This window comes from Aotus nancymaae, unplaced genomic scaffold, assembly GCF_030222135.1.
Source record: "Aotus nancymaae isolate 86718 unplaced genomic scaffold, 86718_ANA_hifiasm-v0.15.2.pri h1tg000043l, whole genome shotgun sequence".
In the NCBI taxonomy this organism is placed as follows: Eukaryota; Metazoa; Chordata; class Mammalia; order Primates; family Aotidae; genus Aotus; species Aotus nancymaae.
The window spans coordinates 9819444-9844150 of record NW_026988457.1 but is presented as its reverse complement, the minus strand read 5'-3'; the positions used below and the strand labels follow the sequence as shown (position 1 = coordinate 9844150).

General features: G+C 36.4%; 1 protein-coding gene across 3 annotated transcripts in view; it reads left to right on the top strand.

Moving 5' to 3' along the window:
• Positions 1 to 24707, top strand: part of TRPC4 (transient receptor potential cation channel subfamily C member 4) — a 216182-nt gene that overhangs the window by 181028 nt on the left and 10447 nt on the right. For all 3 annotated transcript variants that reach the window (XM_021672834.2, XM_012469835.2, XM_012469833.3), the window contains exons 6-8: positions 5593 to 5906; positions 12534 to 12729; positions 16321 to 16515. In XM_021672834.2, coding sequence (XP_021528509.1) covers positions 5593 to 5906; positions 12534 to 12729; positions 16321 to 16515 — 705 coding nt within the window. The remainder of the gene's footprint in view (positions 1 to 5592; positions 5907 to 12533; positions 12730 to 16320; positions 16516 to 24707) is intronic.

Below are 24707 nucleotides of genomic sequence, written 5' to 3'. Positions count from 1 at the left end.
ATGATGTAACTTTAGTCTACTCCTCAAAGTGTGGGATTGTCTAAGATATTCTTTAGTTTTATGGCAAAGAGCTATAGCGATTTGAATCTTAGTTGTTTAATCAGAATTATGTACTTGAAGAGAAAATAATATGCCTTCCTGATATAAACACTCATCTTTTTGGTCTTTCACTACTTAATTACCTGATAAATTTTTGTAAAGGGAAAAGATTTCACCATGTAAAGTATATATTAAAACCAACATGTGTTTTCTATTTAGTCTCATTGACCAATATTTTTATTTCATATTAATTTAATTTTTACTCATTTCTATTTATTACTTGACATTCAAAAGTATGCATCAGAGACTATAGAGGATATAAAGATAAACTAACATATTTTCCTACACTCAATAAACTTCTGATCCAATATTATGATTCAATTAATCTTTCTCTCTTAACACTTCTGCTAAACTCTTCATGACTCGCTCCAACTCATCTCATCCTCTCATATTCATCTCACTGTTCCCAAGCCCTCTGTGTTACATTTGTGTCAAGATACATTTATAAAAATAATCCATATTCTCTAACCACTTTGCTTTTGAATATGTCTATAATTCTTCTCCCCAGAGGGCTTTTTGAGTTCCTATTATATATAAAGCACTCTACTAGATGTCCAGCACCTAAAAATGCCTTAGGCAAACCTCCCTGCATAAGAATCTGACAAGAAATCCAAAGGTACCTTTCTATTATATAGATCTGCAAAATGAGCAATTCTCTTTAAAATAAATCTGAATGGAAATAAAGAATTGGGACAAAACCAAACTAGGGTAGGTACAGACTGAAAACAAATAATTGAGAGGAGGAATACAGGAATTAATGATCCTGGAAAACCTATGTGTGCTTAGAGTAGCTCTTGATTTCTTTCTCAAGGATTACTTTACAGCATGGAGCTGCCAGCTCTGATCAGCAGGATCCTTGTGTCCACTCATCAGCAGTCAGAGTAAAGGATTAGCATGGCTTGATTAATGTATGACTTCACCATGTTGTAAGCCCATATGGCATCTTCCTTTGATCACTACCGTGAACCCTGAAGATAGTGCCTGACACAGAGCAGGCACACTCATGTATACTTGATGAATAAATAACAGCTGAAGAATCCAAATAATTGGAATTTAAATTCATTCTAGAAAAAAAGGTACAACGCTCATGGAAAAGCATTTTGGCAAGAATGTGTGGCCGGGCGCGGTGGCTCACGCCTGTAATCCCAGCACTTTTGGAGGCCGAGGCGGGTGGATCACGAAGTCAAGAGATCGAGATCATCCTGGTCAAGATGGTGGAACCCCGTTTCTACTAAATTCACAAAAAATTAGCTGGGTATGGTGGCGCGTGCCTGTAATCCCAGCTACTCAGGAGGCTGAGGCAGGAGAATTGCCTGAACCCAGGAGGCGGAGGTTGTGGTGAGCCGAGATCGCGCCATTGCACACTCCAGCCTGGGTAACAAGAGCGAAACTCCATCTCGAAAAAAAAAAGAATGTGTGACTAATTTGAAGAATTACCAGTATTGAAAGTTTGAGCCAAAACATTATGTGTCTAATTAGGGTCAAATGGCAGTTAAATCTTTAAAAGATGTCGAAACACAGAGGCTTTATGTAGCATGTTGAATAATCAGAAGGTCATCTTAATGACAATGCTGTGATTGAAGAATATTAAATCATATGTGACGTGATCTGATTGGCTCCTTTAAAAGATTCTGGAGGAGATACACAGATGATTGAGGAGATAAGGCAGGAAGAACAGTGAGGAAGGTGCTATAGTTATATCTGAGAAATAAGTATTATTTTAAAATAATGAGGGTACTGATGAAAAGAAGGAAGTAACCTACATAAGATTTGGGTTTAGATGATGCTGGGATTTGGGAAGAAGAGATTCTAGGGTGAACCTCAAATTCTGACTTGGTAACCTATTGCCATTCATCAGATAAGAAGGGGTAAATCGAGAAAGAGTCTGAGGATGCAAAGGTGATGAGTTACACTTTTGGTATGTGAGTTTGAGTTGTCTGTGAGATATAGAAGTGGAAAAGTCAACCAGACAGTACAATGCAGAATAGGACTGTTAGGTGAGAAGTCTCAGCTGGAGATGTATAGTTGAGAATAATCATTGAGAGTTGAAATCCTAGAAAACATCCAGGTAGAAATGAGTGGAATGAGAAGAGAGGAGGCTTAAAAAGTGAGCTCAACTTTGTTTGTGTGTTTTTGTTTGTTCGTTTGTTTTTTGAGATGGACTCTTGCTCTGTTGCTGGACTGGAGTGCAGTTGCATGATCTCAACTCACTGCAATTTCTGTCTCCCGGGTTCAAGCGATTCCCCCTCAGCCTCCCTCCCAAGTAGCTGGGACTGCAGGTGTGCGCCACCACACCTGGCTAATTTTTTGTATTTTAGTAAAGACGGGATTTCACCATGTTGGCTAGGATGGTCTCAATCTCCTGACCTCATGATCCACCTGCCTTGGCCTCCTTAAGTGCTGATTACAGGCATGAGCCACTGCACCTGGCCAAAAAATGAACTCAACTTTTAAGGGGCAGATGAGATCGAGGAACTTCCAAAGGAGACTGAGAAGAGGCCACTCAAAGACAAACATGCAAAGATGAAAAGTGAGGGTAGAATTGCTCTTAAATAGCAGAGCCAAAGAATTTTTTTTAAATTCAAATCAATATTCTAATTCCTAATAATAGGTGTGGAAAATTCATTGACTGATTGAAGAGTTACAATTATTCCTTACAAATTCAAAGGATGGTACAGTTTTAAGAATTATAAAAATCACTTTGTTAAATGATGACTGTGGTTAAAAACTGAAGAAAATGTATATGTGAAGGATGAGATAAAAATTTCAAAAAGCAAAACTTAAAAAGAATAAATTCAGGATATAATTACTTAATACTTATATCTCTTAATCCCTGACAGGAAATGAGGTTTTTTGGATCAGAGAACAGATAAATTATTTACTTACATAGCAAACTGAGCATTTGTTCCTCATTCCCCAGTCCGCAATGGGGGACCTAATGAGAGCCAGACTTACCCTGTGTATACACGGGTTTGTACCACAGGAGAGGAGCTTGGAAATTATGTGTCTCAGAACTCATACCGTGCAGCTGAGCCAGCTGCCTGTCTTTCCCCTGGAGAAGAAAAGAGAAAGACTCTTTAACTTGCTAAAGTAAATAAATTGTCTCTGGGGAGGCAAAGGTCCCTAGGTTTATTATTCTGAGAGCGTAAGCACATAGCTTCTGGGAAGATGATCCTAAGTTTCTCAGGAGGTCTCCATCTTTAACTTCCAAAGGTTGTTTGCCATTCAAACATCCTTTAACCCAGATGCCAGCAATGTTTTGCTTAAAGCCTTGACCTTGTATAAAGTGAATATATTCCTGTAGCATTGTTTCCTGGCCACGACTACAAGTGCCAGACTCTGAAATCAACTTGAATAATCATACTGGGGCAGAATCTGTAAAAATGGAAAACTTTGCTCTAACAACTTTTTTTTTTAGTCTCGCTGAGATAATTTACCAAGAAGGGCTCTTTTCACAGTAGGTCCATAACAGAGTTTGACCCAGTCATGACATGATGGTGGATCCACATCCAGCTGACCTGGAAGTGAAACTTAGAGCAATGCACAGAATCTTTGACAACATATAATCTCTATCCATTCCTAGCCTCAGACACCCCAGACAGAATTAATCACTTCCTCTTCTCTATTCCCACAGCACTCTGTGTTAATCTCTTAGAGCATTCTTATTACCATTAGTTGTGCCTGTCTGCCTCACTGGACTATGAATACTTGATAGGAGAAAATATTTCTTGAGAACCCACGATATTCAGGGCATTATGTTAAATGTTGTAAGAAGTTCAAGAAAATGATTGCATTCTTAAGAATACTTTTTGTTTCATTTTTTTGTATGTTTTTGAAATGTAGTCCTAAGCTATATTAGGTTACAAAAAGAGAGAAATAGAATTAGCTATGAACATAGGGGGATATTTATCAAGTATAAATATTTATGAGCTAATTCTATAGTTGATAAGATTAGCTATCAACTATAAGGGAACAGCTATCAATATTTATGGACTTAAATATGTGTGTCTTTTAAGAGAGAAGTGAGGAAAGGAAGGAAAATGTGATGTTGGTCTTTAAAGGAAAAGGTGACATCATACATAGCAAGAATAAAAGGAGAGAATTAGGTAGTGTTTAGTATCCAAGTTTCACTCTGATATTTGTCATAATGAATGAGAAAAACATCTTAACTTTTTCTCGTCATCTTCAGTAATTAGCTATTTTATGCGGAAGCTATGTGTGGGAATGTTCAAGAACATTTATCGGGATTTAAAAATAGAAAATAATTTTCTTCTAGTTTAAACTTGATTGTTTTACACTGCCAGTCAAGCAAGAGTCTGAGCGTTGAATAAGATCAGGAGCCTATAATGCATTTTCTCCCCAGAGAGACTAAAAAAGCACTATCTATGAGTTTCAAGGAGAATTAATTGATTCACATTTGTAAAGGTCTTTGATGTAAAATGTGTTATTAAAAGAATGAAAATAATCTATGGGACTCAGAGTTCCACTAACTTTCTTTCCATTGGAAAAATATCTTGGTTGTCTAGACATATTTTTCAGTGATGTGTAGGAAGCAAATAATTTATTGTTCAGTTCATATACAGATTTAATTGCAGATTTTCATACTACAATATTTCAAAGAGCATATCTGACCCTTTTTTAAAAGGATACATATTTACCTCAATAGTATACAGTAAAATTTTATTTTATTCTTTATATGTTTCAATATCAGGATAATTCAAATCTGACATTTTAATTAATCTGCTTGCTTTTTAAATAATTGCTTGTCAAAGTTTAAAGTACCAATTTTTTTTCTCAAATCACATATTTTACCTACTTAAGGAATGTTCAGATAAATGTTATATTTCCTACATATCAAATGTAAAAAATTAGCGGTTCAATGACTGCTGGGATGATTTCTAAGTTAGGTTGTATTTACATTTAGGACAGCAGAAAGGAAGCACTGATGGGTTTTGCCCGTATTGGCCATTTCTGTTTCCATAGCAACAGACCACTACTTCTACTCATTCATATGTAATCTGTATCCTACATGTATTCTCCAGAATTGGCAAGTGTGTCCAAAAATCATAAACAAGGTCATCGATTATTTTGTTCAAAATTTAAGAGTTTTCCTTTATGATGTAGTTTTCTTTGCCATCATATTTATACTTTTCCGGTACAAACTCAGATAGGGTTTCTTTTTCTGGATATAACATTATCCTTTTCTTTTTTAAAAAAAGTTCTATTAGAAAATTAAAAGACTCTACCCTTGATAACTAACAAAACTACCCTTGATAAGGACAGACGTGGAGGCCACTCAATTACAGTTCATAAGTTATAATTTAATAAACCTTTATTTTTGTGTCGATTAATATCACTGCTACCATCATAAACGACATCAGCTTCCTGGCAGTAGGTGATCGTGCTGGGTCAACCTGGAAAAGCACTCTGACCTTGATATATTTCTATGTGTACGTTTGTTTTACTTTCCCTTTGTTTCTCTGTTTTCTCCAGTACAGTGCCCTTAATCCACGAGAATCATGGGACATGTGGCATCCCACTCTGGTGGCAGAGGCTTTATTTGCTATTGCAAACATCTTCAGTTCTCTGCGTCTGATCTCATTGTTTACTGCAAATTCTCACCTGGGACCTCTGCAAATATCTCTAGGAAGAATGCTCCTGGACATTTTGAAGTTTCTATTCATATACTGCCTTGTGTTGCTAGCATTTGCAAATGGCCTGAATCAATTGTACTTCTATTATGAAGAAACGAAAGGGTTAACCTGCAAAGGCATACGATGTGAAAAGCAGAATAATGCATTTTCAACGTAAGTCTAATAGACATTTCTACTGGTAATGTTGTACAGCATTTAGAGTGCACCACATCACGAACTTGAAAAACCTATGACAAATGGTTGTAAAGAAAATGGGGAATTAAAATTATGCTTAAGGCAGAAAACAGAATTAACGTGGCTTTGAATAGAAATGAAAACTTCTGACAGGAAGAAGAATACTGGCACATTTATTTTTAATTTTAGTAAAATCATCTTTTCTTCTAAATGACTTCATGAAAAAGAAAGCAATAGTTACTATTTTTTAGATGTACAATAAAAAAGGTAACCTATGTACTATGAAAGCTTAAGAGTACATTAAAAGATAGAACATATGTAAAACCACTCATGTTGGAAAATTCAAGTAGGTTTCAATGTTTCCTCATTTGTTTCCCAGGTACCATGATGCATGAAGTCCATTCATGTATCTCTTTCATTCTCTAGTTGCCTACACAAAAATGTAACCATCTAAAAATAGTGCAAATGCAAATCCAAGATTAATCTAGCCATTATTGTCATGCACACAAAACTCTCTGTGTCCTTACACCTGAATGAGCAATAGGCAGTGTCTATTGTCAACTCTCAGTAATATTCATAACAGGTTTGCTAACAGCACAGCTTCATGAGCACTGTGTTTGATGGTCACACAGCTCTCAGGCTATTCCTCTCTATATCTTTCCCTTTTCCTTTTAACTGTGACAAACAGATGGTTAATAAGCAGATGAATTAATAAGAGAAGTGATTTTCCTCCACACAGTAAGCATGTGTGAATATATTGTCATTTTGTAGATGACTTTAAAAGTCATACGTTATTCATGAGCCATCATAGAATTGTGTGTACTATGAGAGGACAGTAATTTCTCATGTTAGAGAAAATCAATAATCTCACATAAACAAAATCACTTACAGCTAAAATGCTTTTGTTGTTTTAATTCTACATCTGTTTTATCTTAGCCCCAATATTTAAAGCTTCATTTTAATAATTCATCATCTTTGTTTTTGCACATAATTTTTAAATCTTAGCCATTGATACCTCATTAGTTTCAGAAATAGATTTTATACAACTGTGGATCTTAAACACAAAATTCTTTTAGCTTCCCTCAATCATTTCATCTTTTTTTTTAAAAACGAAATCTGGATCTGTTGCCCAGCAGTGCAATGGTGAGCTCTTGGCTCACCGCAGCCTGTTAGCTACCACTCCTGTTCTCTCATTCCTTCGTCCAAGTAACCCTAAAAGAAGCTTACACAAGACATCTTGTTTTCTCACCTCTCACTCAGACTTTATCCAATTACAATTTGGCTTCTCTTTCCATCATTCCACTGAAACTGCTCTAAAAATTATCATCTAGAGCCTTCTCATCACTACCACCTATGGACACTTTCCTGCTTACATTTTGCTTATCGCACCTGCTTCATTTTACCCTGTTTAACACTTCCATTTTGGAAATCCTGTCCCCTTTTAACTTCTGTATTATTATTTTTTTCACTTCAAATCCTACTTCTCTAGCCTTTCTCACTTCACTCTGATAATTTTTTATTTTCATTACTGCTTTTAAATAGTGGCATGTCTTGGTATACTAACCTGAGACCTTCTTAACAGTACCCCTATGAAAACTCATCTATGCTTTTGGATTTGGCTCTATATGTCTAAGACATAACTTCCATATTTATATTACCAGCATCAACTTCTATCCTCGGGTTGCACAATATATTCAACTGTCTACTGGACACCTCTCTCTACATGTCTCCTGAAGACTTAAATTCAATCAAAGAGAATTTAACAGTTTCTCTAAAACATATTCTTCCTCCTGCTTAACTCCTTTCCTTAGTCAACATCACCACAATCCACACAGAAACTTACATGGAAAATGTAAGTCTTATTCTAGGTCTTGTCTTCTCCTCATCCCTTCCATATGTGGTCAGTCAATATTATCTTGGCATTGTCTTCCCTTGCTCTCCACTCATGCCCAAATCTAGGTACCCCTGTCCCTGGTATCTGCCTTATTTCATATGTCTTCCATTCTGCTTCCTGAATTATCTTTCTAAACCAAATCTGATGCTCCCCTGTTTAAAGTGTCAAAATAGTTTCCCATTTCTTGCAGGATACTGCCACATTCTTTAGCTTGATGTTTTAGGTCCTTCATTGATCTGCCTGTCCCCTGCCTCCTGTGTTAGTCCATTTTTGTTTCTATGAAGAAATACCCGAGACTGGGTAATTTATAAAGAAAAGAGGTTTATTTGGCTCATGGTTCTGCACACTGCATAAAAAGCACAGCATGAACATCTGCTTCTGGTGAGGGCCTCAGGAAGCTTCCACTCATGTTGCAAGGTGACGGGAAGCAGGCATCACATGGGTAAAGAGGAAGGAAGCAAGGGGGAGAAAGAGGAAGGAAGCCAGGGTCTTTTCAACAATAAGCTCTTGTGAGAACTAATAGTGTGAGAACTCACTGATCACCCCTAGGATGACACTAAGCCAGCAACCCAAAATCCACCCCCATTATTCGAACATATCCCTCTGAGGCCCACTTTCAACATCAGGGATGACACTTCAACATGATATTTGAAGGAGATGAACATCCTCTGTATCGCTTCCTTTTCTTGTTTCATCTTTCAATCCCCCAGAAACACTTTACTCTTCAATTTTTCCTGATGGATTATAAATATAAATCTCCAAATACGTTGTTTCCTTCTCTTATTCCAGAATGTCCTTATTCTGCCCTTCCATTTGGCAATTTTTTTTCCCAAATCCTACATCAGATATACCTTTTCCAGAAGGCCTTTTCTGGTCTCCTCCCTGGCTGTGAACGCCCAGTGTCAGCCTGTGATCCATGTTCTTCTATGTGTCCATACAGTTTCCCTCCAGTAAATGGACATTTCCTCCTTCTCCTTTCTAGTCATCTTCTCATTACCCTGAGAAGAACTACATGCTATTGAAAGACACAGAATGCTTAGTTGTTGAAACTATTCTATGTGCAGTTTTAAGCTATTAGTCCCTGGTAAGTTACTCTCTTTTGAAGAGAAGGGCACAGGCTTTGTGACAGGTTTTGTCTCATTAAGCAAAGACCTTTTATATTTGTTGCAGCTGTATTTCTAATGGTTGGAACTGGCCAGTTGGAGTCATATATTATTTTAATATTACGTTTTTGCTTATAAACTAAAGATAAAATATTCAGATGTATTTTGTATTAATTTATGTTTGCTCATTGATTTAGTCTCATGGGATAGAAGAAAACTTCAACTGTGGAATACATTAACTTTTTTACACGTTCAATTTTTCTGGCTGTAAATATGCAATCAGGGAAACAAGCTAATTTTATAAAGTAGCTGTTGAGGAATATATTCAGAGCAACAGACAAAATGTTATCATTAGGAATGCAGGACCTCAGTCCACCCATACAGACCTTCAGGATTTAGTCTTCAACCCAGGTTTTGTCTAAGTGTCACTTAATTAAATTGTGGCATTATCTTGGAGAATTTTCAGTTCATATCTTACCACAGAACAAGAAAAATTATTAGTCACACAAAGGCATTCTAAAATGTGATGCTTTAAGTAATGATCCTTCAATTTATGGGCAATGTTGGTATCAATAGATTTGAGAATCACTAATGATAAAAAACATTTCTGGAAGTAATGGCTTTGAAATGTTAACCTAGATTGATTTTTTTAAAATCCAACTAATATCTGAACAGTTCATTGAGAAATATTTTAAGACCAAGGTCTTAATTCCTCTGAGTAGTAAATATATTTTGGTTGAGTGGAACTAGTCTTTAAATCTCACCACTGACTTATTCCAAGGAAAACTAAAAAAAGAAAGAATCATATGTAATCGTGAAATGTCACTTTATTTAGAATTTTCCCTTTAATTTTTTTAAACATCAATAAATAATTTGCCAAAGTGTTTATTAATATTATTAATGTTTCCTAAAATTAGTAGGTATTATGTAGACAGAAGCAAATATGTACTATTCAAAATAATGAGTCATTTATTCTGCATCATTGTTTTTATTTGAAAAAGAAACTGTTATGAGATTTGTGTGGTAACATTTTATATGATTTATTACATAACTTGCAATATTTAACTTATAACTTTCCTTAAATTGCTATTCATGTTAGGGAAAACCAGCTGATTTTTATGTGTATACTCACTGAGAGAATATACACCATTAGGAAAGAAAGAATACAGTTAATTCACATTAAATCCAAAGGACACTATGATTAATTTTAGAAGTTGTCTTTAAAGTTACTAAAAATAAAGAATTCATGGCCATGGACCAAATTTACTTTTTCCTGAGAAATTTTCAAAGGGTAGCTTTAGTGGCCTTTGTCTAGGACCAATGAGTCGATTTAATTCTCTCTAATGTTGTTGGAATCTGGCATCTGGGTTTTCCTTTAAAAATACGTGATCACTTCCTCACAGAATGCACAGCATTCCATTTAAGATCACAGTCTGGCTAAAGTTGATCAGATCAGTGCCCTTTTACTTCACAACAATCTGTTGTTCCATCGTTCAAAAGCTCCAGAAAATAAAGTTACATTTTATATCTAAAAATTAGTTTCTCAATTAAAAATTTTCTTTTCACCTTTTTAAAAAGCAATTTACATCCTGAATGCCAACTAAGGCATATTTAATTAGAATCTCCTGGTTATATGCACAAGAATTCATGGCTTATTTCAAGTAACCAGCATTTTGTCATAAAAATTATGCACAGAATTATAGCCCTTCAGTCTTCTGAGTAAGGGTTTATCTTGCAAGGGCGGAACCTAGAGCAAGCCCTAGCTTCAGGAAGAGCAGGCATTGACATAGTACTGAGCTATGGGATTGTTACTCTGTGTATCAGCATTAAGGTGAGTCAGCTACTTCATCTATATTCTGAGTTTACTTATTGCCTGGCTTATTCATCCTCAATTCTCTGCTGCTTAGTTTGTGCTGTCTCAAACCTTTGGCATCCCATCATTCCAGTGATTCTGACTCCACATCACAACGCCTGTCATCTCAGCCCCTTTGGGCAATTATCTTGATATTTTTAAGGCAAACTTCTCTAGAGGGGAATTCTGATCATTTTTGCCACAGGCCACTGGCCTTATATGAATTCTCTCCCCTTGAGTCACTTGACCATGACTGACATAATCCATGGAGGTACTGGGTGAGGAGCTCCAGAGTATTACACAAGAACCACCTTTCCATAAAAGGGCATATGGAGAACAATGTCACTGGGGCTGGGAGTTGCCAGAAACCATAATTGGCTTGGTTCTGCAACACCATTCCAATCTAATGCTAATCTCCCTACAGATAGAAATCCTACCTCCTTATTCATCATGTGCAGTACGAGAAGGTTTTTGTTTTATTTTTGTAATTTAAATACAGTCTCATTTTAACAATTCATCAAGGAGTATGAAAGCTCTATCATCATTTTATTACATTATACTAATGGATTATTATGATCCCTTTGAAACAAACAATTCTCCATCTGGGTTTATATACTCCTCAGCTTGTTTCATTCTTTGGAGTAAGTTAAGGAGACTACTTGGCAGATCACCTGACATCAGGAGTTCAAGACCAGCCTGACCAACATGGTGAAACCCTGTCACTACTAAAAATACAAAAGTTAGCCAGGTGTTGTGGTGCACACCTGTAATCCCAGCTACTCAGGAGGCTGAGGCAGGAGAATCACTTGAACCTGTGAGGCAGAGGTTGCAGTGAGCCAAGATCACACCATTACATTCCAGCCTGGGCAACAGAGCAAGACTCTGGCTCAAAAGAAAAAGAAAGAAAGAAAGAAAGAAACGGCCAGTGTTCATTCATTGGCTAGAATAAATAAAATGTTGCTTGAAATTCAAAAAAAAAATCAAATTTTATTATCTAAATATCTGAGACTCTTTGCCATTTTACAAGATGCATTATGTGCAATTTTAGTTGTAAACATGGAAATCTGTAATAATGATAATGTTCTTAATTCTCCTACAACCAAAGCAAAATCAGTAAAAGAGCAGACTTTTTAAAGCCTAAAATTTGGGATCTATCATTTATTAGCTGTCACTTAGTGCCCTAGGACAGAGATTGACAAACATTCTATGAAAAGGAACAGATAGTAAATATTTTAGGTTTTCTCAGCCATATGTTCTCCGTTGTAAGTACTTTCTCCTGCCATTGTAGCACAAAAGAAGCCATAGGGAATGCATAAATGAATGAGAATGGATGTGTTTCAATAAAATTTTATTTATGGATATGGAGATGTGAATTTTACATAGTTTTCATGTCACAAAATATCACTATTTTGATTTTTGTCCCAACCATTTGAGAAAGTAAAAACCATTCTTAACTCAGTAGCCATGCAAAAACAGGCTCTGGGCCACATTTGCTTCTCTCTGCCCTAGGAAACTAAATTTAGCTTTCAAAGCTCTTGGGAGATTTAAGTACACCATTTCTACTAGTTTGAAAAAAAACAATTTTCTTTTACTTTTTTAATTGTTTAATTTTGTGATTGCCCTAAAAGGTTATTTTACTGTTGATATTAATGTTTAAGTTAATTATGTATACATAATAGTGCCATGCTTTGTTGTCATATCTTATGTATAATGATTCTATTAATATAGCTATTAGTATCATTTTATCTTTATTCCAGGTTATTTGAGACACTCCAGTCCCTGTTTTGGTCAATATTTGGGCTCATCAATTTATATGTGACCAATGTCAAAGCACAGCATGAATTTACTGAATTTGTTGGTGCCACCATGTTTGGGACATATAATGTCATCTCTCTGGTTGTTCTACTCAACATGTTAATAGCTATGATGAATAATTCTTACCAACTGATTGCTGTAAGTTGACCAGCTTTATTTTAATTCAATATTTCCCCTCAAATGTGTTGTTCTTAGCTATACTCCATCTTCTTATCATAGGAAGTAAAATCTGTAATTGGCTATTGATGAGACAGATAAAAATTATAAATGATTTATTTGACATTTCTGAGCAGTATCACACTATATGTGGCTATAAATTAATCTAATTTTGTTGTGTTACACATGATTATAGAGATAAACCAAATCCATCTTGCCAGGCAGTCACTGGCTATCGGATGTAGTAGGTGAGGTCTGACTTACAAGCAAGCAGCTGATCTCTGTGCAGTGACCAATAGGTTTTGCCTCCTGTCTGTCCATTTAACCTACCATCCTAATATAAGCAAAGTCAGACTATAGGGCAAGACACAAAAGATAACCCTGAGAGGAGTCTGGGAAGGGAGGAAGCCACAGGATTTTCAGTTTCTTAAAGCTCAGGGAAAGCAACATATTAACAGAAGCAATGTTAAATTCTGTAGAATATTACACAATACAATACATGGTTTTTTGAAACTTTGGAACCTAAGCAACTTAGTATAAGTTATTTATTTATTCATTCAACACATACTTACTGGCTACATACTGTGTTGCCCAGTACTGTTCTGGACACCAGAAATACAGCAACGCACAAGAAAGACAAAGCTTGAACTGATCTGCTTGAACTTATATACTAGTGATGTACATCTATGACCACTAGCAATAGCAGCAAAGCAGAGCTCTTAGTGGAATGAAATATAGTTAAGTCTTTCATATTTATACCTTAGACCAGTAGCATTTAATAAGCATAATTATAGTTTTCCCATTTTCTTCATAAATAACTACATTTGTATTGTACCTTTGCATCTATGGCTAAACCTCTGAAGTGTTATTACTGTTTTTTTGTCAAGCAACACTCTGAATTTTACTTCAGCTGTCCTTTGGGACACAAATTTTTCTCATGAGACACTCATCACGGATGAAAAACTGCATAGAACGTGAGAATAGATGGTTTTTATTTATCAATTCATAGATTAAAGTATTCCAAATGCAGAAATGATTCCTTTGGAAAATGTAGGTCCTAGGATTTGGGGGTAAATATCCAAATTTATGCATACTTTGATCTTCATGTAAGCGTCTTATGATCGGAAATTTTTATAGTCTCCAAATTTTGGTGTCAGAAGTTCTATATTCTCCTAATAACACATTTCCAAAATGTGGGCTCTGTTTTCCAGAACATCAGAAACAACAACAAAAAAAATTAGAAGGCCTCTAATTATCAAGCTAGATACAAGGAAGCTGCCAGCAATTTGGATCTTTTAAAACATTAAATGTTCCAATTTCATCAAGAAGAAAAATCTATTTAAGAATATTATGACATTTTCTTATTGCTTCTTTGTGAGGTGTACTTTTCTAGGTAACTTCATTATAGAGATGAGAATCATCTTCAAACCTCCATTTCTACTTAGCCCAAACTCTAAGACTGTGGAGGGAAGAACAGGCATTGCGAACCTGAGACAGGTGTGGTTCCCAGGACTTCATGCATGAAGCCTCCTTGGGGCATGAACGTACCAAGCATTTGCTTTCACCTGTCCCAGAATTCAGAACAGCAGATTTTACTCTGAGGTTTTCCTTTTTCTTTCTTTCTTTTTTTTTTCTTGTCTTGCTAACTGTAACTCAGAGCTGTAGGTAAAGCATAAAAAAGGAAGAACATTTAACTGCTGAAAGGCAGAAGCAGTTATGTAGTCCCTGACTAAAGCCTGCTTTCCATTCACTCATTTGTTCATTGATGAAATATTTATTGTTCATCTACTATAGACCAGACATATGTTTCATTTTAAGGATACAAAGAATTAAAAAGTCCCTGTTTTCAACAAAAAATGATATAGTAGAGATTTTAAAATCAATAAATAATTTCAATATTGAGAAAATAAATTTGAGGATGTCATGAAAGTATGGAAGAGGGGACCTTGACTGGGGTTGGAGATAGGAGGCAGCTCAGGATTCACGGGAGGCAGAACAGGCTTCTGAAGAGAGGATCCTTAAGCCGAGTTTCAAATGTTGACTAGGAGTTAGAAGGTGAGTAGTGGAAGATGAATCTCGTCATCAACAGCTTAGAACTTTTATCTCCAGATTTTCTAACACCATAGATTATGTGATAGACCTTCTTGAAATCCTAAATCATGAACAAAGAGAGCACTTGCTTAGTGATTGTAATAAGATAACATAATTTGTGGCTCCCTGAGAATCAGAGAATAAGAAGGCACTATTCACAGGCCAATGCTTTATCTAAATGATTGCTTTTTTATTTCTTTGAGCCAAATCTACTGAGTCCCATTCTCCATGCCTGCAGGAAACAATATATACAATTCTCTTCACCAATGCAGCATAGTCAGCAAGAACCTATAATCTTGTTTAGAAATAAAGAGAAAGGAAAGGAGGGAGAAATCAGGAAGGAAAGGAAGAGAAGGGAAAGTGGGAAGCAAACTGCAGCTTCTGTGTTCCCATTATGTGGATCAATCCATATTATCAAACATTTGCTTAGCAACAATAAGGCCATGCATTTTCTAGATATTGTGATTCCTGTTCAAAGCACAATATGTCCAGTATCTGGATTAAAACCCATGTTGTGCAGAATAGAAATGTATGTATAACTTATGCATTTATCAGCACACAGCAATTTAAGAATATCAAAATGAAGCATAGTTGAAGATTATTCTCCTACTCTAAAACATGAGTTCATGTATATGATATTAACTGGTTACTATGAACTATTCTGAATTCTTAAAATGAATGTATGTCCAGTTTCTACCACCTCCTACTTCTCAGATCTTCTGCTTAAATCAGATTTATGGCTAAATTAAGAAGAGACTGGCTGCCCCAGATCTAATTGCCACAAATGCTCCAAAGTTTCCACAGGAGATTAATAAAGTGAAGTGAGTAATACGTGATGAAGGGGAAAGCCTCAGACTTGTGGGCAACCACTGGCTGTGCTCCTCTCTGGTGAAATCTGTCCAAAGTTAGGTCAAGAGTCAATGGTGTGTCAGAGAGGCCCAATTCTACATTTGTTAGAGGAACTTCTTGCTGAGTTTATCTCTGTTGGCTGAAGGTAGACAATAATATTCACATGAAAACATATCCAATAAGACTTTTCCTGTCAACAATGAAGGCTAAGCCATGAGCATCTGTGGAGGTAGCTTTAATCTAAGCAGGAGTACAAGGCTTTGGTTAAGATAGAAAGTCTATTTCTGGCCTAAATCAAATGAAACTACACTAACGTGAGCCTACGGTGCAGAAGATGCTGGTTAATCTTCAAGTCATAACTAATTACTGCAGTCTTTTTAACATGGAATTATTTTAGATGTCTGTTTCATTGAAGAAGCAAGGATGAGAAGTGACACAGGAGCTGGGACTACTCTAGGTGAAGCCGTCGTCTGAAATGTTTACATGACTATCTCTGGGAGTCAGTGGTGGTTTTATAAGCAATTTAATTAATGTTCAAGAGCCACTTGATGTCGGGTTATAGGCTCTCTGTGAGGTTTATGGTACCTTGTTAATTCAGAAACCTGTCATCAGTTGTCACGTTCTCCTATTCAGGACCATGCAGATATAGAATGGAAATTTGCACGAACAAAGCTTTGGATGAGTTATTTTGAAGAAGGAGGTACTCTGCCTACTCCCTTCAATGTCATCCCGAGCCCCAAGTCTCTCTGGTACCTGATCAAATGGATCTGGACACACTTGTGCAAGAAAAAGATGAGAAGAAAGCCGGAAAGTTTTGGAACAATAGGGGTAAGAACACAGCATGTTAGTATTACTCTTTTTTAAAAACTGTGTATTTGAATATATTTGTATTTTTTACCTAACATGTTCAGATCTTTAGCCTTTTTGTTCTTATCGATTGCATGTCATGAACGTTTATAGCACACCTACCATGACTAAGGCAGTGTCTGCTGAACTAGGACTTCTTCAAAAATGCATTTCCTGCATTGAGGGCAGTCACTACCAGTTTAATAGAAGTCCTGCTCGTCACACAGCCCTCCCCAAGTTCTACTAGTCAAGGCTGGGGAACTAGCATACTCTGTCTTAGTACCTTGACTTCTAGGTCTTTTCAGAATGTGATAGCAGGTTATTTGTGGCATTTCTTCCTCATTGTCTGTTTTCCGCTCTGGATTGTAAGCTCCATGAGGGCAGGGCGTGTGTGTTTGGTGACCTCAAATTCCTCGTGCCTAACATAGGCCCCTGCACAGAGCATTTTATGCTGGATAAGAATTCTCAATTAAATGATTGACTAAATATTATAACTTAAAATGCTGTGCCAACTGTCAGCTGTGATTGCAGAATATTTTAATTACTCGACATGTTACATCTACTCCCTATCATATTAGATGCCAAGAAGTTAGGCATCTAATACATATATATATATAGAGAGAGAGAGAGAGAGAAAGAGAGAGAGACAGAGATATATATATATATATATATATATATATATATATATATATATATACACTCCAGATATTTGACTTTCTTGTTAAAAGTTTGAGAATAAATGTAATGGCTTAGATTTAATAAGCAATTACTTCCTGTGTTCCCCTTGCCAGTAACTGAGCTAGAATTTGAGGAGTGGGAAGAGGTACAAAGGCATGGGTTCCATCTTTGAGGGAACAAATTTTAATGTGAGAGATACAGAAATAAAAATAGATATGTTATGTAGTATATTTAACATTATAATATATATGTATGTATGTCTATATATATACATATATATATGCAGAGGGAGAGAGTGAGGGAGTAAGAGTGAGAGAGAGAGACAACTGCTCAGAACCATGCTCCTGGTAAACTGGAAGATGATATTTCCCTTTCTTTATTTTGGAAATCAAGGTTTCAAAAAATTCCAGCAGAAGATACATTATGTTAACCTTTTGGTCCAGCCATACCATTGACATAAGACAAGTCATTCTTCACGCCTTTCTCACTTTGTGTCCTATTTTCGAAAGTTTTCATAGTGATGTTTTGGGAATTATGATGCTCATATTCATTAGTCACTTTGATCTTCTCAGAGACATTGCTTTGGAAGTATTTAAAAATGTTGTTACATTAGAATTACCAAGTAATATTAGATATTAATTAAAACCCCAAAAATATTAATTTGTTTTCAATTTTCTTTAACATGGATTGTGACTGCTATGCCCTAAGAGATCCTTCCCACGTTTTAACTTCATTGTCCACCAGGCATTGTCATCAGCACCAAATGGAGCTTTCTCCTACTGACAGTGGCATGGATCTCCCTCTCATATCAGTAACAACTCTAATTCTAAAGAGAAATTGACTGGCAAGTAAATGTTACAAAGAGGTGATTAGGAGATGCAGTTATATTGTCTCCCATAAACTATTAACCGTAGACTTGGGGGACTACAGTTTGGGAACGTATCTTAGAAACCAAAGTCAGATTATGACAAAGCCTTATCCTGCCATCCTCATACTAATTTATGAACTTTATCAATGACCTTAGAAAGGAGTGAATTTATTTTACTCCAGATATTTGAGTTTTGTGTTAAAATTTTTCAAATAAATGTAATGACTTAGATTTAAGAAGCAATTACTGCCTGTGTTCCCCTTGCTAGTAACAGAGCTAGAATTTGAGCAATGGGAAGAGGTATGAAGGCATGGGTTCCATCTTTGAGGGCACCAACTTTAATGTGAGAGATACAGAAATAAAAATAGATATGTTAGGTAGTATATTTAACGTTATAATATAGTCACATGCAAGAGGCTATGAGAAAAATGCAAGAACTATTTAATGCTTCCCTTGGGGTAAACAGGACAAGGTTTCAGGGAAGCCAGCCTGCAGCTGACTCCTTTCCAGATCAAATATACTTATCCTTTGTGCCATCTCATTCTTAAATTTATAAGCATTTTTTAATCGATCTCTGAAAAGATAGTGATGATTAATACTGTCATAATATGCTACCTTTTATAAGAGCAGTTTGATTTAAAAGGAGCTTTTGGGCCAAAAAAAGTACCTATTCATCAAAGAAATACGTCTTTCATATTTTAATTTTAGGCAATGGCAGAGAGAATCTTGGTTTTTAAGATAACAGGAAACTTGTAACTAGGCACAGGGTCCTGCTCTGATGTTTTAAGAGATCCATCTGTACTGACAACAAAAAGAATGGAGAACCACATAAAAAACTTGACTTCCAAACCTCCCTCCTATCCTCTCACTGTTGACTCACGGGTAGGATTATGTTGCCATCATTTTTTAGAAGCAAAAAGAAGCTCTCAGTCAATTGGCTTTTCTATTAAAATAATGATTCATTTTCAGAGTTAAATAGTCTTATTTGCTATATATTACTGGTCTAAAAAAAAACCCCACAGATTTCTTTTATGTGTCTATCTCTAAATTTGAATTTTTTGCTCCAAGCTGATGCACAGCAAGAGAATTTGAAACTAATCAGAATCTCAAACCATTTATTTTTCCTTCACTGTGAAAATTTTACTAACATTCAACAATGGGTATTTGGATGCTTTTGGAATGCATGCCAAACATAAAAATATTCTGAGTCATGTTTCTCTTTTCCACCAATCTAGAGCCTTGGGTGAGTACCAGCCCAGTCAACATCAGTGCTGTCTAAAGTTACTCTTTCTCCGTACTGCAATTCCAGAATGAGAAGGACATATTATTTTGAGATGTATACTCTTAGTTGAGTTTTATACATTTTTTGCTTATATGAAAATAGGTATCATTTGTAAAGAAGCTCTTGCTTATTAAAGTGTGAGATAAATGAGATATAAATTAAGATGGTTGCATTATTAAGAGGAGTTAACTGAGAAAATAATGTCAAAAAGTAATTAATTTTTCTGTGAATTTATTTCAACTTGATTAATCATCCTGATAGTTCATTACATGAACGTACAAAGACAATGAGATACACAAATAACTATTAATTAAAGGGTGACGTTTAAGGAACAGTGACAGTCGCTTTGTGAAACTAATGCATGGTTTAGAATATACCATTATCTGCCAAAGGGACCTTAGATAACATTTAGCTCAACCATTTCTTTTTTTTTTTTTTTTTTTTTTTTGGGGATAACTGTAAGTTGTGTGTGTGTGTTTTTTTTAATTTATTTATTTTACTTTAGGTGCATACTATATCTGGCATTTCCCCCCATATTATCCCTCCCTATCCTCCCCTCCCTCCCCACTCCCCGCTGTCTCTCCCCTGCCCACCCCCAACTGCCCCCAGTGTGTGATGCTCCTCTGCCTGAGCTCAACCATTTCTTTTGAAAGAGAACCTGTTTACTTTGCCCATTTTATCAGGGTCTCCTTAAGACAGAGCAGGCGAAAAATACTGTGTCTTCTGTTTCCCAATCCAAACTGCTTTCCATTGCCCTCCCTTATTGCCCTGAGAAGTCTGGTAAACATGCAGCAATACCTTCCCCATTGTGTCTTTTGATAGTTCTCAGCAGCCTTTGCAGATCCTACCCTCATTGTTTTCAGTTGCCTCTTAGACTCCTGTATTTCGAATCCCTTATTTACCAAGCTAGTTTACCTTCTGCTTCTTATCCTCAACCTGCTCATCTTTATGCCGCATTTTTGAAGCAGATAATTAAAGCTACACTGGAAGTGACTTCATTCTTTGCAGTATTTTCTCTGATCTTCCCATTTGTAGTTCACTTACTGACACTCGTCACCCAGCCTTTGCGTAAAGGTCACCCTGGTGCTCATTCCATTCACGTTCCCAGGAAATGCCTGGGAAACCAGCGCTCTTCAGGGTTGCTACATTGGCCACTCTGTAGGAGCCCATTATTGGCAATCTTATCGTGCTATTTATGGCTTCCCAGTAATACTGATACAACTAGCTCTGAAAACTCATTAACTCATATTTCTTTGTGACTTTGGACTTCCTTTAATGGGTGATTGGGAGTTCCAGGTAAATTAATCTTTCACTTGACTGCTTTATGGGGGAAAACATAAATGAAACAGAAATGCTTTATTATTGAGCACAGTATTTGTAATAAAAAGCATACCCATTATTGAGAGAGCCTTCGTCTCTGAGCTATTATAAAAATCCCACCAAAAAGACACCCTACCCAAATAAGAAACACACTCTAACTTGTGATTTTTGATATTACTTCTTGTCAAATGTTTTGTTTAACCTCATTTTATCAGCAAATGCCCTTCTTGTTATTAAAGCATTTGTTCTTAAATTTTATAGCATACAAGAATCGTCAGGAATCACCATTTTAACAAAAATTTCCAGTTTGTAACTTTAACTAGACATTTCTATTCCAGAAAGTATTGGTATCTTCTGCAGTATTTTTTTTAGTTTATTTTAATCTTTAATTTGTGTGGGTACATAGCATATCTGAGCTTTTTAATCTAAAACAAAACCATGCTTCATGCTGTTGTTCAAAAAGTCCCGATCCGTTTAATTCAAATACGAAGATGCTATTACAATACAATCCTTCCCCAAAACATTTAATTAATGTGAAACATTTTTAATGCCACAGACTAGGTTTCTAATCAAAATGTTTACATTTATATGTTTGTATATGAACCAAAAAAATACTAGTTTTTTCGCTAAAAATATTTTAACTTCCTTAGTTTTATGTTTTCCACTTTTTAGTTTTCTCTCAAGCACATGGTGAGAAGAACAGGAGGCATGATGATCTCTGGCAGGGTCACTGAGTATCACTCAGCCCTGAGATACAGGTGGAATATTTGATCCCGACTAGTTGCCACAGAAATATGCCCAGTTAAGTCACTGCAAATGAATTAGAAGCTGTGAATAGATTAGCAACAGCTATCATCACTAAAGAAAAAATGCTCATAGAACATGCCTCCCAGACTTCATTTATAGTGGCAATTAGTCAAAATGTATTGTTCCCTAATCTTTAGGACACTCAGTAGGCCTAACGACAAATCTTACAGATATGACAGTTTTCACTCGTGAGTATCTCCGGATTCCTAAATTACTGCTGTAAAATTTGTTGGCAGGGCCTTTTGATAAAACTTTATTTCCCCAGTAGGGATATATAGAAATTAATTGCTTGATATTCTTGGTATTTCAAGAGTGAGTTTCTGAATATTTGGTTTGACAATACAACTTTCAGGCATTTCACATGAATGATTTTAATATGCTTAGAAAGTGTTTTCATGAAAAACAGTAAACAGATGTATACTGTAAAGGTGGAGAAAGACTGTTCATAGAGAACAATATGTAGACTCATCTGCAAAGAAGCCAAACTGCAATTTTTTTTTGTAAAGGAATCACATCCTGGAATGGCCCCCTTGCCTTTTTAGTTTTCATTAAAGCAGAAGAACACAGTAAGCTGCATGGCTTAAGGAATTCAAGGAGCAAAGCAAAGACTAAAAGGCATAATTCATGGGCTTAAAATTCACTGCTAGACCAAAGCCAGAGTGGAAATGAGAGAAAACGGTACTGAAAGTTGACGGCAGGGAACTAGCTACATGAAGTGAACCTGACATTGCGCATAGTGGACCTGGAGAGAACTGGAGGTAGGAGTGAGAAACTGTCACAGCTCACTCTCCAGAGACCCCTCTTTTCGAGCTGCAAAATCTTCCCTGCTCCAAAGGAACCTGACACTTCTGTTGAAATCCTGGAGTTTCCTTGCAGTAGCAGCAGTTTCTCAGTAGATGGTCTTTTCCTTTAACATGAGTTCTCTGATCCAAACAGCACCACTGTCTTGTCCTAACCAAATCAAGAGGAACCTGCAAACTGTGAATTATGCCAATGTGGCACACAGGTATGCCCTCAGCTCCTGCCTTGAAAGCTACCTTGCCAAGGAACATTCCACACACAGTCTAGTGACTTCTGATATCGTTTGCAAAGACAATTGCCAACTTAAAGAGCACTTCTTCCAAAATATTTTTCCTAGACACTCAGTTAAGGAAGAAAAGTCCTTGATTTGTCATAGGGTCCATTTTTCCTGTCTTAAACACCACTCACAACCAACTTAGGTTTTTCAAAAATAGCTGCAAAATGCAAGTTCCAGAAATTTCTATGTGACATTGTACACATGAGTTCATTTACTGAGAAATTCTTTATTCCTAGCATAGGCCTACCATGCTATAATTCTACCTAAGTTATTATTTTTAGTAAAATTAGTGAACACCTAGTCAATAAAGATTACTCTGTCAAAGTTTAACATGCAAATGGCTTGAAAGAAAATTAAATACTCATTTTCTTAGGTATTAAAGCTAAATACTCATGTAGGTATTTTTAAATGAAATGGCTTTCATTATATTACTTTTATAAAAAATTATTCAGATCTCCTGTTCTTGGTCATTTCCAGTGATAATTGTAAGAAAATACATCTTCTCTTAAGGTAGAAAATCCCTTTGAAGCTCAGCTGATCTTTACCGAATAAAAGGATATGAATATCCTAAATGTCACTGACGGTAGTTCTATTGTATAATATTTAATGGTGTCACTAATTGCCAAAAATTATTGTGATGTATATTGCAAAGAGTACATATATTATGAATTGAATTGTGCGCCCCTTCAAAAAAGATATGTTGAACTCCTAACCTCCCCCCATACTTAGATTGTGACCTTATTTGGGAAAAGGATCTTTGCAGACATACTTAGTTAACATGAGATTACACTGGAATAGATTCCTGTAAGAACATGGGCATGTAAAGACAAAGAGACCCAAGAAAAACACCATGTGAGATTGCAGACAGGCACTTAAGCAAAAGAACTCCAAGAATTGACAGCTACCACCAGAAGCTAGGAAGTCTCATTCCCACCTTATGCCGCTGCTAGATGACTATCAGTGAAATTAAACTTCATCACATGTCACTCAACTAGTCAAAATCCCCAGGTGCCTGTAACCACTGAATTCATGTGCCATCTACAATTCTACATTAAGAGTCTGTGCTAACTTCCCACTGCAATCTAATCTGTATATTCCCAGTAGCAGAGAGTTTGCAACTGTCCTGCCAGAAGTCTTCACAATGTGTCTCTCACTTTCTAGTCATAGAATATTTGCTTATCCTATTCCAATTGTCTAGAACACCTGTGCACCTCCCCTTGTCCAAATCCTATGATTCCTTCATGTCCCATCTAACACCCCATTCTCTATATGAGGTCTGTTATGGCTTCTTTCTTTAGCACAGTGTTACCTTCTTCTTCCCTGTATTCAAATAACACACTTACAGCACTTCCCATGTTTTCTTTTGTATTTTGCCTTCATGTGTAGTCATTCATGTTCTTGGCAATCCACCTTTTGGACTATAAGCCATTTAAGGGCAAAAGTGTGCTTTATTCATCTCTGGTTTCTTGCACTCCACTGCCATACACATGTAGTCGCTTAATAAATATACCTTAAATTAGCCCTACAAGTTAAGAGAGTTATAATTTCAAAATGGAGCCTTGAGACAAGCTGGCTTTACTCCCTCACAACCCCATGGAAAACCAAACCCAAATATACAGTGCCAGGATTATCACCAGCAACATCCCAGGGCTCAGATATGAGGCAAAGCCCATTTTAGGGGTTGCAGATAAATGAAAAGCTTCAAGCACATGGTAAAAGAATCACATTTCCATATCCAGGATGCCCTTCCCTTCAATTGCCTGGCACCAAGAATGTAAACAATTTCTCTCAACTCATGGTTTCCATACTGAAAAAACTGAGATCTGAGGTAGATAACCAGCTTCCCCAATATCTTGCATTCCATAGAAGTAGACTTCTCCTTGCCTCAACCCATGAAAATTATCTGAATCCCTGAAGAGAGAAATATCCCTGAGCTCAGCCAGAGACAAAGGCGAAGGAAAAACTCTCACCCCCAGGCCTGGAGACTCTGCTCTGTAACTCAACCAAAAGAGACACCAAATCAGAGTGGCTCTTCAGTAGCAACATGATGTAGGAGGTACATTCCACAGGTCCCCTGGGCAGAAACCCCTGGCCAGCCTTCCCTTTTGCCATGACCTCTGAATTTTCCTTTGAGTTTCTGT